The sequence below is a fragment of the Synchiropus splendidus genome, chromosome 5, assembly GCF_027744825.2.
Source record: "Synchiropus splendidus isolate RoL2022-P1 chromosome 5, RoL_Sspl_1.0, whole genome shotgun sequence".
In the NCBI taxonomy this organism is placed as follows: Eukaryota; Metazoa; Chordata; class Actinopteri; order Syngnathiformes; family Callionymidae; genus Synchiropus; species Synchiropus splendidus.
The window spans coordinates 29,547,815-29,561,325 of NC_071338.1; the positions used below are offsets into that span (position 1 = coordinate 29,547,815).

At 41.5% G+C, this 13,511-nt stretch overlaps 1 protein-coding gene across 7 annotated transcripts in view; it reads left to right on the top strand.

Moving 5' to 3' along the window:
- Nucleotides 1-13,511, top strand: part of myom2b (myomesin 2b) — a 78,110-nt gene that overhangs the window by 46,400 nt on the left and 18,199 nt on the right. For 3 of the 7 annotated variants that reach the window (XM_053865679.1, XM_053865680.1, XM_053865681.1), the window contains 22 exons: nucleotides 2,177-2,280; nucleotides 3,800-3,857; nucleotides 4,329-4,483; nucleotides 5,764-5,850; nucleotides 6,701-6,789; nucleotides 7,030-7,080; nucleotides 7,176-7,340; nucleotides 7,657-7,818; nucleotides 7,893-8,034; nucleotides 8,414-8,613; nucleotides 8,845-8,898; nucleotides 8,988-9,115; nucleotides 9,385-9,568; nucleotides 9,643-9,817; nucleotides 9,894-10,015; nucleotides 10,090-10,277; nucleotides 10,353-10,479; nucleotides 10,659-10,837; nucleotides 11,792-11,906; nucleotides 12,190-12,352; nucleotides 12,455-12,561; nucleotides 13,314-13,358. In XM_053865679.1, coding sequence (XP_053721654.1) covers nucleotides 2,198-2,280; nucleotides 3,800-3,857; nucleotides 4,329-4,483; nucleotides 5,764-5,850; nucleotides 6,701-6,789; nucleotides 7,030-7,080; nucleotides 7,176-7,340; nucleotides 7,657-7,818; nucleotides 7,893-8,034; nucleotides 8,414-8,613; nucleotides 8,845-8,898; nucleotides 8,988-9,115; nucleotides 9,385-9,568; nucleotides 9,643-9,817; nucleotides 9,894-10,015; nucleotides 10,090-10,277; nucleotides 10,353-10,479; nucleotides 10,659-10,837; nucleotides 11,792-11,906; nucleotides 12,190-12,352; nucleotides 12,455-12,561; nucleotides 13,314-13,358 — 2,779 coding nt within the window. In that variant the 5' untranslated portion in view covers nucleotides 2,177-2,197. Of the gene's footprint in view, nucleotides 1-6; nucleotides 2,039-2,176; nucleotides 2,281-3,799; nucleotides 3,858-4,328; nucleotides 4,484-5,763; nucleotides 5,851-6,700; nucleotides 6,790-7,029; nucleotides 7,081-7,175; nucleotides 7,341-7,656; nucleotides 7,819-7,892; nucleotides 8,035-8,413; nucleotides 8,614-8,844; nucleotides 8,899-8,987; nucleotides 9,116-9,384; nucleotides 9,569-9,642; nucleotides 9,818-9,893; nucleotides 10,016-10,089; nucleotides 10,278-10,352; nucleotides 10,480-10,658; nucleotides 10,838-11,791; nucleotides 11,907-12,189; nucleotides 12,353-12,454; nucleotides 12,562-13,313; nucleotides 13,359-13,511 lie in introns of those variants that run through there. The other 4 variants (XM_053865677.1, XM_053865678.1, XM_053865682.1 and 1 more) reach the window with 3 other exon arrangements.

Consider the following 13,511-nt stretch of genomic DNA (forward strand, 5'->3'; position numbering starts at 1 on the left):
CTTTAAAAGTGTACATACACTGCTTTGTTTCATAGATAGTATTTTATGAGCCACAGAGCAGCAGGTGGACTCAGAGCGATTGGATGAGCCTGTGGGATTAGGACGCGATCGACATGGTGATGACTGAGGACAGTGTAGTGAATAGCTTGTAACTAGTTCTTTCAGCGAGGGACCAATTTACCAAGCGCACTTGAGCATGTGAACCACTTGGATGGCCAAATTTGGAATTTGTTAATGCGTTATATCTTTGCCTAGTTTCCGGTTTCATGTGTGCTAATGATGCTCTCTCTGCTGTAAATTCTATTCCTCTGTCCTATTCTCTTTTCAACTTGGATGTATTTGTCTTGTCAGATCTTAGATTTTATTTAGTCTTTAGTCAAACAATGTCTGTTGTTTCTCTTTGGTCTATAAATAGACAAGTAAACAACATATATTTGCATCTTGACTGAATATTTTTGGTAACATTGAACCTAATTTGAGCTTCCTCATTCTTGTTGTAATTCCGAAGCAGTGGCTTCAGGATTAAATGCTACATAAGCAGAGTCGGATGCTAGAGGGTTGCACTGTCACCTGTAAGCCATGTATCTATGGCAGTCTGTCAGTGTGATTGGCAGTTTTGGGGCATTGGAAGTGACTTTACACATGGATGACCTCAAGCTGGGTGTTTTAAACAAGTGGAAATTGGACCCTCTTTGCCAGTGTTGCACATCTTGATATCTTTCATGGTGAGGTTGGACGGAGCTCGTGTTTCACTTGACCTTATTTCGGGTCTCAGGAGGCCAAAAGTGATGTAAGACAATTAGGATTGACTCTTGTTGTCACTCTGTGTGCATTATGCAATGTTGTGCTTCTGTTGCTCCCATCCAGCAAAAACATAACACATTTAGAAGTATAAAAGTGTTTTTGTTTTTTAGAAAAAAAGTCAACCGCAACTCATCATGAATCAGTTCCATATTATTTTATTGGAATCTACTCATGCTTTCATTCTCACCAGTCGACTTTGCTACACACACGCATGCACTGTATATATATTTATAAGGATTCCTCTGTTGGAATTTTGAGCTGCTTCATGTTTAAACAGAAGTGGAGGCCCTTGGACGATCACATTTTTGTCATAACTGTCCATAACAATTGAAGCAAGTCGTAGTTTCGTGGTCAGCGGATGTTTAATTGAATCAGAAAATATGTCTGTAAAAGTCACAAGTCCATATATTTGTGGGGTGCTTACCCTTAATTATTTTCAAACAGCAGCTTTTTATCTTCTTTATCGGTTAGATTCGATCTTCATGTCGACACATGTCGACAATGTCCAGATGTTCTTATCAAGCTTCCCAAATGACGCTCTTTGCACTTTCAGCAGTACTGTTCTCAAGTATTTCTGCTGCAAAATATTTCAATAAAATAGTGAAGCATTTCATATCCCCCTTTTGTTTTTGTGTCTTTGTGATGTCAGGGACACGGACACCGATTGGGTGACACTCACGCTCACAAAATATAAATTCATAAAACAAAATAAAATGACATATTTAAAAAATATGTTTGCTCTTTTATGCTTAATAAAAGTATATCACCTGAAGGATGATGCCCACATCAAAGGACAAATGCTGAGAAAGGTTTCTAAAATAATAATAATAATAATTTTGGGTAGTTTGGACAGAAAATCATCAACTCATATTAAACTAAAGGGATTGAATTCCTACAAAATGTGCAGAAGGTGAAACGTCCTTTGATGGTCGTCGCACCATTGTTCAAAGAACAACTGTCCCTCCATGTGCCGTTGTTTTTGTTGACATCCATCACTGTGCAAAAATAGTCCCAATGTCATTAACAAGTGTTTGTGTGTGCACACGTCGCTTCTTGCGCAATGTCACCTTCTTATTGTGGCACCGTCTCTCTATTTTTATGAGTCTGTGTTGTCAGCCCAGAAGGGCTTCTCTTTTACTGGAGGGCCAGACGGCACACACAGACATATTGCTGACTGTTGCTGTCAGGAGTGAATTGTTTTTGAAGAGGAATAAGATCTTCTCTGGGAAAACAGGTCTCATTTCTAACCTCTTTTTTCAAGATTTTTTTTTTTGTTCTTGTCTTTCACATTCTTGTCACTGTGCTTCTCTTTATTGTGTGTTGGACCCAACTGTATTTTGTGACCTTGTTAGTGTGTGTTACTGACCAACAGGTCAGTGTCTGCAGGGTCATCATGTCGGTGTGGATGAAACGTGGGAGTTATGACCACCAGTATCACCACAAACTGAGCAAATATGTGGTGAAAGAGTACAGCAGGTACACACTCCTCGTACTAACGCTGGTGAGCGACTGAAGCTTTGACATAGAGAAGCTGAATATATCTGATTGACAAATGAAATTCAGAATTTAACTCCAGTAAACACCTGAAAACATTTAATCGAATGAATGTTCGTTCAAAGATTTTCCTGATCTAAAAGCCTTTAATCTGTGATGTTGTTTTCTGTTTGTCAGTTTGTGTTTTTTTTGCTGTCACCACATTTAAATTGGAAAATTTCTTGCTCATCACTCCTCTTTTCCAAATTTGAAGTTGAGTTACGCTGCGAATTGACCTCGACTACCAAGCAGCTTCTTCTTCTCTCCTTCAACTGTAGCTCGAGATGAGCAACATTTCTTCTATATTTGGATTTTGTCAATCGAACTAACCTTAAGAGCCGCGTCTGTCTTTGACCCTCACTGATGTGTTTAAATGTGCGTAATGTCCTTTAATAGAGTGTGTTTTCTAAGATGGCGAAACAGGGATGCGGAATATTTGTGAATGTGTTGTGTCTAACAGTGTTGGGAAATTTTCTGTGCCATCAAACATCATAAAACATGTTATTAATCTACCTGAAGTTTCTTCATCAACTTCAAAAATGTAATGTCCAAACTCTTTAGGAGTTTATCTGAGATTTTATTATTACAATTCTATGATGAAAGTCACTTACTGGACATCTCTGACTGAGGGATGCCAGCCTCCACTAATGTTAAGATTAGCACTAGTTTCACACACGATACTGAACTGTGTGATTTAAAGTCAGTCCAGAAGCAGCATTGTTGATTTGTCAACTGAATCTGTGTTTCTTTCCTACTCATGTTGCTAGGCGACTGCTGCTATTGTTTCACTATTGATAGATGCTGACCAAAGTCAAAAGGTCAAGACATCACAAGCATCTTAAATATGAGCATCACTGTTTTGATCTGTGTGCGTGCAACAACAGGAAATATATTTACATATACACAATATTCTAATACCAAAATAACAGCAGTGGTGAAGAACAAATTTTCCACCTCACGTCCCAGCTGTCAGAATTGTTCTTCTTTTAGTTGTTTTTGACACCTGAGCACCAAATCCCATCAGCTCATCGCAGATATTCCGGCAGCTTCATGGCCACAAGTGAAGTAAACTTTAGTTTCCCACTGCTGGAGCCTTAATAGGAGAGGGCTCCAGTGTTCTCTTTAATTAGACATCCGCACCAACCTCATATGGGTCAGAGGTGCTGCAGAAAACTTTCTGCAATTACGAAACCAATAGGGACTGAGAACTTTTTTTTCCGTGTTTATATCACTGCGACACACAGTATACTGTGTTCAATTAACCCCCAAGTTCACACTGGCTTGAGCGTTTATTTAAAATCCTAAAAGTAATAACATGGGAACAAGATTGAAACTGAATGAATGGAAGCAGCTGCTCCTGACAACTGTCTCTGCGAGTAATAAATACATTCAGGGTTTAAAAATACTCCCAAAATACTCCAAACACGGACAATAACACGGTGTGTTTTTTTCCTCTTTGAAGCTCAGAGGAGATGGTGGACAGATATGAGTACAAAACTAAAGCCAGGATTCAGGAAATGGTAAGAATCTGAACATTTTACACTAAATATGATCAGTTTTGGAAAAATTTCAGTGTCCTGCTTTGCCTTTTGTTCGGCGTTTTCGGATTGTTTTTGTTGTGTAGCCCTGTGTCGAGGGATTTAACTGCTCCCCTCGCCACTTTTTTATCTGTATCGCTTCATCTTGCTAGTCGGAGCGGATAAGCAGCTGCCCCCCTGCTGGGCCTGCACTCTGGATGGTAACAGAAGTAGCACGGATAGGATGTTAGCGTGCTACCTTGTTTCACTGCAGCGAGAAGCTGCTTTATTCTGAGGCTTCTGTCCTGCCTCTTGACTACACTGGTGAACAATGCAAATTCCACGTTCCTGTCAAAGACTATAGTAGCAATAACTGTTCCTTTTTCACTACCAAGATGTAGCTAAAGTTTGGTTTCAGGACACCTCTCACCACTTCAAGAGTTCATGTTGGGTTAAAACTTTCACTTTGGTCAGGTCAACATGAAGGTGTCGGACAAGTACGTGCGTGAGGGGCCGATGATTCGGGGACCAGGCTTCGTGGGGAGACTCAGGTCACACACGGTGTTTGAACACACTCCTCTCAAGCTCTTCTGCAGTGTGGAGGGATACCCCACGCCCACCGTGAAATGGTGAGTCAACAATGCTCACTCTGCTTACTTATAATGATGAATGACGTTGTCTCGGTAACCAAATAGTTGTGCTTCTATGTTTAACCTTTCTCACTTGGCGTGTACATAGTGACCAGCCCTGCTCATTTAGCATCATGCATTTGAATATACTGAACTGAAAACGCACCACCTGTCAGTGTGAACTGTGGGAGTCTGGAGATGGAATATTAACATTGGAAATGGTGCAGCCAACACAAAAGACAGTAAATATTGCTTTGAAGGCATCATGGAACTGGACATGAAAATGTGCTGATAAGGTTTGGAAGTGAGATCTGCTCTTTTATAAGTGAAGGTGCCAAGGTTGTCAGCAGAGGAACAGGCCTGAGGCATGTTTCAGGTCGGCACATCAAGCCGGATTATTGACAGTTGGGTGCCATTATTCCACCATTCCATCAAACAAAACCCACCTGGGACCACCGACTGCCAGGCTGGTCACGAGTGCCCGCATCTTCGCAAGATCAAAATAATTGTTCAGCGCCATATTCCGGATTGTTTCCAGCTGCCACAGCTGTCCAAGGCTGACGTGGTTTGATCAGTGTTTCCACTGTGCTATGGCATCTCTGCGCTTCTGGATTACGTTGTCGATGCTGTCGCGGTGGACCCATCCTGATTGGTGGACATAGCCATGGTGGACAGTGATAGGCCGAGCGGCGCCGTGTGTGGTTGTTATGACATTGTGCTTGGGTCCTATTGGGAAATGCTGACGCACATCAAAGGGTATGTCATCGACGGGATGGACTTCATCTTGAGGATGCCTTTCAACACTTCAAGACATTATTCAGAGAGTCATCGTTCCATACGGTGACAGCTAGTATTCTTGCTAATAGTGGTCAGAGTTTCTGTTGAGAGCTCAACTTTCTTTCATGGCCAAGCTGTGTTAAATCTCCACTGGCGGAGTGGTTTTAGTTGCTTTCATCACCAAACATGACCGACATAAGCCAGTGAAACCAGGGAAAGCCACGCTTTTACAGGTGGTGCATTTTCAATAGGATCCTGTCTGTTTTGGCCACAATATTACCGGAAGTGACAGAAATATTTCATATAGCACTTCTGGATCTTCCATTTAATATGTTACAAATTATTTTGAATTCAGTTTAAAATGTCCATTTATGCTGTTGATATATATACTGCATTATGGCTTACTTTCCCAGCACTCATGTATGTATTTGTCATTCAACATTTTGTGTAAAACAATGATCAACATCAGTGTCTCCAGTTGACCAGCTGATGTTTGACTACAGGTACAAAGATGGCGTCATCCTCGACATCTCCTCTGGAAACTATCTGGTTGAAGTCAAAGGTGGAGTCCATACCCTGGAGATCCCCAGGTGAATGCAGGTTCATCAAAGTGCTGAATGTGAAAACAACATTAACAAGGTCAAAATAGAGTTTCGAATGGATCTGCCAAGGACTGTTGTTTATCCCAGCTACACAGTGTGGGAGGCTGGCGACACTCTTGACTGGTCTCTGTGCATCAAAGCAGGAGCTCTCTGGTGGTTGGTCCAGTACCTTCAAGACCACTGTCAAAGCGAAGTCAAGACGTTTTAATAACCAGTCGCGATGCGAGTAATTGTGGTGAAGAAAATCCCCACCAGAGCTTTACAAATCCCAGTTAATGAAGCTGAGTAGTAACGTCAGCGTCACCTGACTGGTTGAATATATCTCTTTCCATCTCCAGTCTCCAAAAGCTCAGCTGTTCAAGTGCTGACCTCGGTGCTACTTGACACTCCAGGATTCCTCCAGAGTCCACCCGCCTGCCGCTGCTCCACACTGATACAGGCGCGAGTGCCAGCCAAGAACTGAGAAACCAATTTACCAAAATGGCTTCAGGAGCTGTTCAGAGAGTTTTAAATGACAATGGCTGTTTTTTAATACGGCAATTAAATCCTATATGACAAATTCATTCATGTCATTTGATCTTTGTAAATGACATTTTAATATTAGGCTTGATAAAGTTAGATAAAGGTACGCGTATCCTTCATTTCTTTAATTCCTCGCTGACTGTTTTATTTTTTTATTACTTGTTTTATCAACCATAAATGAACAATATTTATAAATTGCCATCAGTTTAAAATCCCAGCCCTTATATACAGTATGTAAAATGTGAGCACCACCAGCAGGAGCCAATAGACCTGTGCTTGTCACTTACATTTGTGTGCTGTTATTGTGTCGTTTTAGGTGCTCAACTGATGATACAGCTCAGTACACCGCCGTGGCCTCTAACATTCATGGTCAGGCTTCCACCCAGGCTTCAGTCATCGTGAAGAGTAAGTCATTCTGCTGCAAAGTTTCACACAAATCTGCCTCAGCTTTTGTATAAGAGGACTTGGCGTCTGAGTTGTCCTTTGAACCTAAGTGAGTAGAAGTTATGTAGTTAGCTCATTATATTCAAGTCAGATGAGACCCATGGGCTTTGACTTTGATGTTCACTCTCTTGTTGATGAATAGTTTATCACGCTGCATCATCCCTGCAAAGAGTGAAGAACATTTTTGTTTTCGTTTTGCAGGGTACAAGCAGGAAGAAGAGGCCTGCCCCTATGGATGGATGCCATTCACCCGTAAGTATCACTTAGATTTCATCTGTGTGTTGAACGTCTGGGACCTGGTTGCCCTTTGATCATATTCGTCTTTGCCTTTGTTTCTTACCTTCCAGCCGCTATGCTTCCCAAAATCCACTACACCAAAATCAACATCACTTTTGAGGAAAAGTTCGGCCCGGTCTTTGCAACCGAAGGGGAATCAGCCACCCTGAGAGCCACCATGAGTCTGAGCCCGAACCTCGCGAACCTGCAGCCGGAGGCTCAGTGGTACAGAGATGGTAACCCACTTAGTGCTCTAATCCACGCCACCTCTCTGAATTACTCTTTAATTTCTGGTTATATATATGATACCTGTCACATTCCCTGTGAAAAACCTGCAGCCAGCGGCACTGCGGGTCGGACTGGGAACATATAGCAGTGTTTTTTTGTAATTATTCAGGTATTAATTCTAAATAATTCAAATGAGACATCAAGAATTTGAAATGATACGACCCGTGAATGATTCATTAAGTTTACACCAAACATCATGGTATAAACATCTGGTACATTTTACAGCTTTGATTCACATGTCATCACGCTTTGTTGTGTTTTCAGACACCCGTTTGTCTGACTCCAAATGGGTCAAGATTGATACCGGCAGAGGCTACTCAACTCTGACCCTCCCCAACCTCTACAAGGACGATGAAGGCCTGTACACCCTCCGCATGGTCACCAAAGGAGGCACCGCCGAACACAGCGCCTTTGTCTCCGTCGCTGGTGATGCAACAACGCGATTGTCATAATTTTTATCCACTTTCTTGTCATAAACTTTGATGTCATGTCACGTGCAGATGGCCCCCCGCCTGTGCCCGCTGCCCCTGGTGCTCCCATGGACATCAAGATCCACGACGCCAACAGAGATTACGTCATTGTTTCATGGAAGCCCCCCAACACCACCACAGAGGGGCCCATCCTGGGATACTTTGTCGACAAGTACGAATCTCTTGTATTTGCTGCCAGCTATCAAATGAGTTGTGTTTCTGGAGAAAGACACCAGCATTATGAAAATTGTTGAACTTCATTTTTTAAATTGAAATTATATATTACTATATTACTATACTAGTAATAATAACTACCTTTCATTGTTATATTGTGAAGAGGGACAGGACAAGATTTTAAATCAGTATATCTAAGGAAGGAATAGTTCGGAGACTAAGTCATGTAATAATAATAATAATAATAATAATCTGTTTTGTTCTATATTTTCTGATTCATTTTTCATGTTTTCCTTTAAAAAAATCTACAATTTATAATCCACTCCTGATAGATTGTTCAATGGCATGGTACATGTATGATGGACTTTTGTCTGCAGGTGTGAGGTCGGAACAGAAAACTGGACTCAATGCAACGATCACCCGATTAAGATCTGTAAATACCCCGTGTCCGGACTCTTCGAAGGACATTCTTACTACTTCAGAGTCAGAGCCGTCAATTCCCATGGAATTAGCAAACCATCCCGCATGTCGGAGCCCATTGCTGCTCTGGACCCCACTGAGTTTGAGAGGCTCCACGGTGAGTTGGCACTGAAAACAGAAGCAATGTCACTGCGATGTTACTGTGACAGAAATGTAATTCATTTCATACACCGGCCACAAATCAATTCCATGTGTTTTATGTGTATAATAATTGAAATATTCATTTTTGAATAGATGTAATGACGTATTTGGTCTTTAGGAGGCGCTATTGACATACAATTGAAACTGTTTTTAAATTATTAATCCCGTTGCTCATCTCTTTGTGCAGCCAAAAAACTGGGAGGAAAACTGGATGTTGTTTCTTACCATGATGAAGTCGAAGGCAAGTGGCAGTCATCATCATGTAAAAATCTCATGACTATTGACCTGCAGTGATTTACGTTTGTGTGGCTCCTTTATTTTTCCCCACAGATGACGGAACTCCCCCGGGCTCCGCTTCTGGAATACATGCCTCTGAAACAGACAGGACATATGTTGTTCTGAGCTGGAAGGCTCCCGCGTATTACAGAAAGGCCCCAATGTGGTATTACATTGAAAAAGTAAGAAATGCTTCACACATGTTTATCAACTTCAAATTATATATATATATATATATATATATATATATATATATATATATATATATATATATATATATATATATATATATATATATTTAAATTTATTGTGATATGTTGTGTACAGAGCATGTTACGAACACAATTTGATTCTGATATATAAATATATATGTGTGTGTGTGTGTAGAAATGATCTGGTTTATTAATTTATGGGTTAAAAAGTGCATTATCATCTCATTTTGCCTCTGCAGACCCTTGCTGACAGCGAGGCGTGGCAGCGTGTCAACACTCAGGTCCCGATCCGATCCCCCCGTTACGCGGTCTTCGACCTGGCCGAAGGAAAAGAGTACAAGTTCCGAGTGTTGTCCGCCAACATGTACGGCAACAGTGAGCCATCAGAGCCCACCGGACCCATTCAAACGCAGGAACTTAAAGGTTTAGCGTTAGCCATCAGTGTCATTGCTGTCATTTGCTGACTAAACGTTTACATCTTTGACGGCTGTTTCCAGGTGTGCCCTCCGCCCCGGGTCAGGTGATTTCTACAAGAGAAACTGACACCTCTGTCCTTATTCAGTGGGCTCCACCAAAAGAACCAAACAATCTTATTGGCTACTACATTGATCAGTGTGTCAAGGGCTCAAAAGACTGGACTTCAGCCAATCATAAACCGCACAAGAGCACCAAGTATTTGATTTTTAGGGTCACCGTTTAGGGACAGTGGTAGAAACCACGATGCTAATGTGAGCCCCTGTGTCACCAGGTTTGTTGTGAGCGGCCTCACGACGGGAGAAACGTACGTCTTCCGAGTCCAGGCCATCAATGAAATTGGCCTCAGCGATGAATCCCAGGAATCTTCCCCACTGTCTGTCAAGGCTGCTCTCAGTCAGTATATGCGTGTGGAGCGTGGTTTTTCTGGTGGATTTCAATGGTAATTTAAACGCTCTTCCACTGTCCAGCGTCCCCCTCCGCCCCCTATGATGTTGCATTGCTGAACTGCGACGGACACTCAATGGTCCTGAACTGGAAGAAGCCGCTTCACTCCGGTGGTGCGAGCGTTAAAGAGTATTACGTGGACAAGAGACGAAGTGGGACAAGCATGTGGAGGGAGGTCCATATCCCACCTGTGACTGAGAGAGTTTACAAGGTCAAAAGCGTTCATTTGTTCAGATTCAGTTGTTTTGTCTTTTTTTTAACCTGAGTCGCCACATGCCGTTTTCAGGTCGAGGGGTTGACGGAGGGTGCGGTCTACCAGTTCCAGGTGTACGCGGCGAACCTGGCTGGTCTTGGACCGGCCTCCAAACACTCCGCCGACTTCACCTGTGAGGCGTGGACAATGCCTGAGCCAGGTACACGACGTCCATTTTTATTTCCATTTTAAAATGTACAGATAACATGGCACATTATTTGTATTGACTAGCAACGTGACACAAAACCTCCCTCAGCAGAGCTCTTCCTAAACTGATCTTATTTTCTCTGCCCTGACGTCGACGTCCTTCAATGCTGCTTCTGTCCCGGTGCCCCTCAGGTCCAGCCTACGACCTGACCTTCTGTGAGGTGCGAGACGATTCGCTGCTGGTTGAATGGAAAAAGCCAGTTTACCAAGGTTCCAGCGAAATCACCGGCTACCACGTGGAATATGCCAAGGCGGGAAGCTCTCAGTGGACCACATCCAATGAGAAGGCCGTCAGCCATCGCTTCCACAAGGTCAGTCCCCGGAAAGTTGATCGTCAAGTGCCTTTAATTCTATTATTAATTGAACAAAAGCTGACGTGAGTAGATGTTGTCACTGTCTGACACCGCCCTCTAGTGAATAAACATGGCAATTCCAGCACATTGGTTTGGAGATAGCTGAAAGAAGTTCAGAACGTTGGCGATGTCTTTTGATGCGTTGTTACCTCTGTTTAAGTATATGTAATTTAAATATTGATTTAATTCAGGTACTGTTTTTGCTTTTATATATATATATATATATATATATATATATATATATATATATATATATATATATATATATATATATATATAGTATAATATATATATAGTATATATATTATATAGTATATATATAGTATATATTGTATATATACAATAGTATATAGTATATATTGCTTTACTATACGCAGCTTTACTATACACGGTTACACTGTATATTAGGGAATCATACGTGTATAAGTAACATAAATCTATTTGAATCCTGTTCAGAGAATATATTTTGTCCTGAAATGGTCACTGAAACTCCAGTCTAAACAACACCATAATTACTGATTATTAAAAAATAACATACAGTACTTTTCTTTGCAATGCCTTCTCTTTTTTTGTCATGTTTATGGTATAACTGAAAAAATGATTGTTTAAAAGTAAGATGTTCTAGTCGTATATGCGATTGATTTTGATCAAATAAATTAATGCAAGTAATTCTATTATATTTATGTATAAAGGATAGTACAAATAGGTAGCACACGTTTACTCTTTTTTGTTATGGTACAGCTCTGCTTGCAGCGAAACACTGTTAAAGAACACTGTGCACTGGTTTCTAGGTGGTGTGGAAACATAAGCGAAACAATTTTGTTATGTGAAACTATTCTACCTTTTTCTGGAGTCTCTCCTCTTGTGTGTCAGAACACCCCATCATCGTTGTGTTATCTCTCGGCGTCCTAGGTAACAGGTCTGGAGGCTGGTGCTTCTTACGTGTTCCGAGTGCGAGCCGTCAACGCCGCAGGAGCTGGCATGGCCTCAATGTCCTCAGACCCAGTCGTCGCCAAGGCTGTGTCAGGTGCCATTTTGAGATTATTAATTCCAGCATTAAAAAGACTCCCTTTTGAATTTTAATGTCCCAGAACGACTCGGTGAAGTCCTTGGCAGCAGGGTGGTGTCGTTGCTCAGCTGCAGTTGAATGGTTCTGGGATTTGAGTGGGACAGGAACCCTGCGCGTGTGTGGGATTTCAAAGCTTCATTTAGTGCAATTTGTGCTCATTGGACTGGAATAAAAGTTATGAAAAAAATAAAATACTTGGTAGTTTTCAGCAAATGTCAGCTTTTCTGCCTCTGTTTTCAAGGATCCCAAGAAGTGTCTTGCCGTGTTGATGAGAAGTCAGGTGACATAGTTCTGACCTTTGAGTCGTGCCAGATGAATGAGGGCTCTGAGTTCATCTGGAAGAAAGACTACAAAGAAATTACCGACTTCTCCAAAGGACTCGTGATCAAGACCGAAGGAAGCCAGTACGATACACACACACACACACTCAGTGGCACAACTTCAAATGAACCTTTTAATCTATGAAACAATCTCTTTGTTTACCACTGCAAAACCTGTATTTGTAGATCCAAGCTCGTCTTCAAAAACCCAGATAAAGAAGACTGTGGTGTGTTTTCCGTCTCCGTCACCAACACGGAGGGAGTTTCATCCAGCTATTTGATCACTTCTGAAGGTAAATTCTGACTTTATTTAGGCACGTAAATAATTCTGCAGTTATTTTCTCCGTCAGGCAGCAGATAAATAAACACAAAGACGACGTCTGGCAGGTTGAGTGACACCTTGTGTGAAATATGGAAACCTCGGATTATTATGATGCAAATTTAAAAACAAAATGAAAAACTGCTTGTTAGTCAAATACACTCAATTTTCTGTTTAAAATCACACCCCTGTCTTGCAGGTCTTTAAAGGGAAGATCACTCTAATAGTTGACCACAATTGTTTTCATGAAAGGACCTAAAGAGGTTTCATGTGACTCTTGCGTTCTGCAAAATACAAGAATCAGCAGGGATGAAAGTTAGAAGTGAATTATTTATCTCGCTCCTTCTTGGGCCGCGATCGCTCTCATCCCGATACGAGCATCAAAACATGGCTCACATAGCTCCCGGCTCCTTGACTTGTTTGGTCTTTTAACACAAGATTGTCATGGAAGAGATTCTTTTTTTTCTCAGGTCAGAAATTTCACAGCTTTGTCTGGGTGTTGCACCACTTTGCTTCCAGGCTGTACATTGATATTCATATTCATCGCTTCCCATTTGGCCAACTGTGTTGTCAGCCTGATGACGGGCGAATCGTGACCTGATCTAGATATCGACATACACTCGCTGCTTGGAGATGTTTTACTTCTGAATTGTATGATGAAACTACAACCAAACATGACGTCTTGACTGTGTTCTGTGGCGTGAAAACAACATTTTTCTGTTTCAGAGTTGACAAAAATGCTGGCTCTCAGCTACGACATCAGACACCCAGGTACACTCCCTTTTACATTTCTAATCCTTCTTGTGGTTCCTAATCACCACTCTGCTGCATCTTTCTTTTTTTAATCTCTTTTTTTTTCCATGCTGTCACCCTGCTTTGTTCTGACACGCTTTGAACTGGCTTTCAAAATTCCATTTCTCTTTT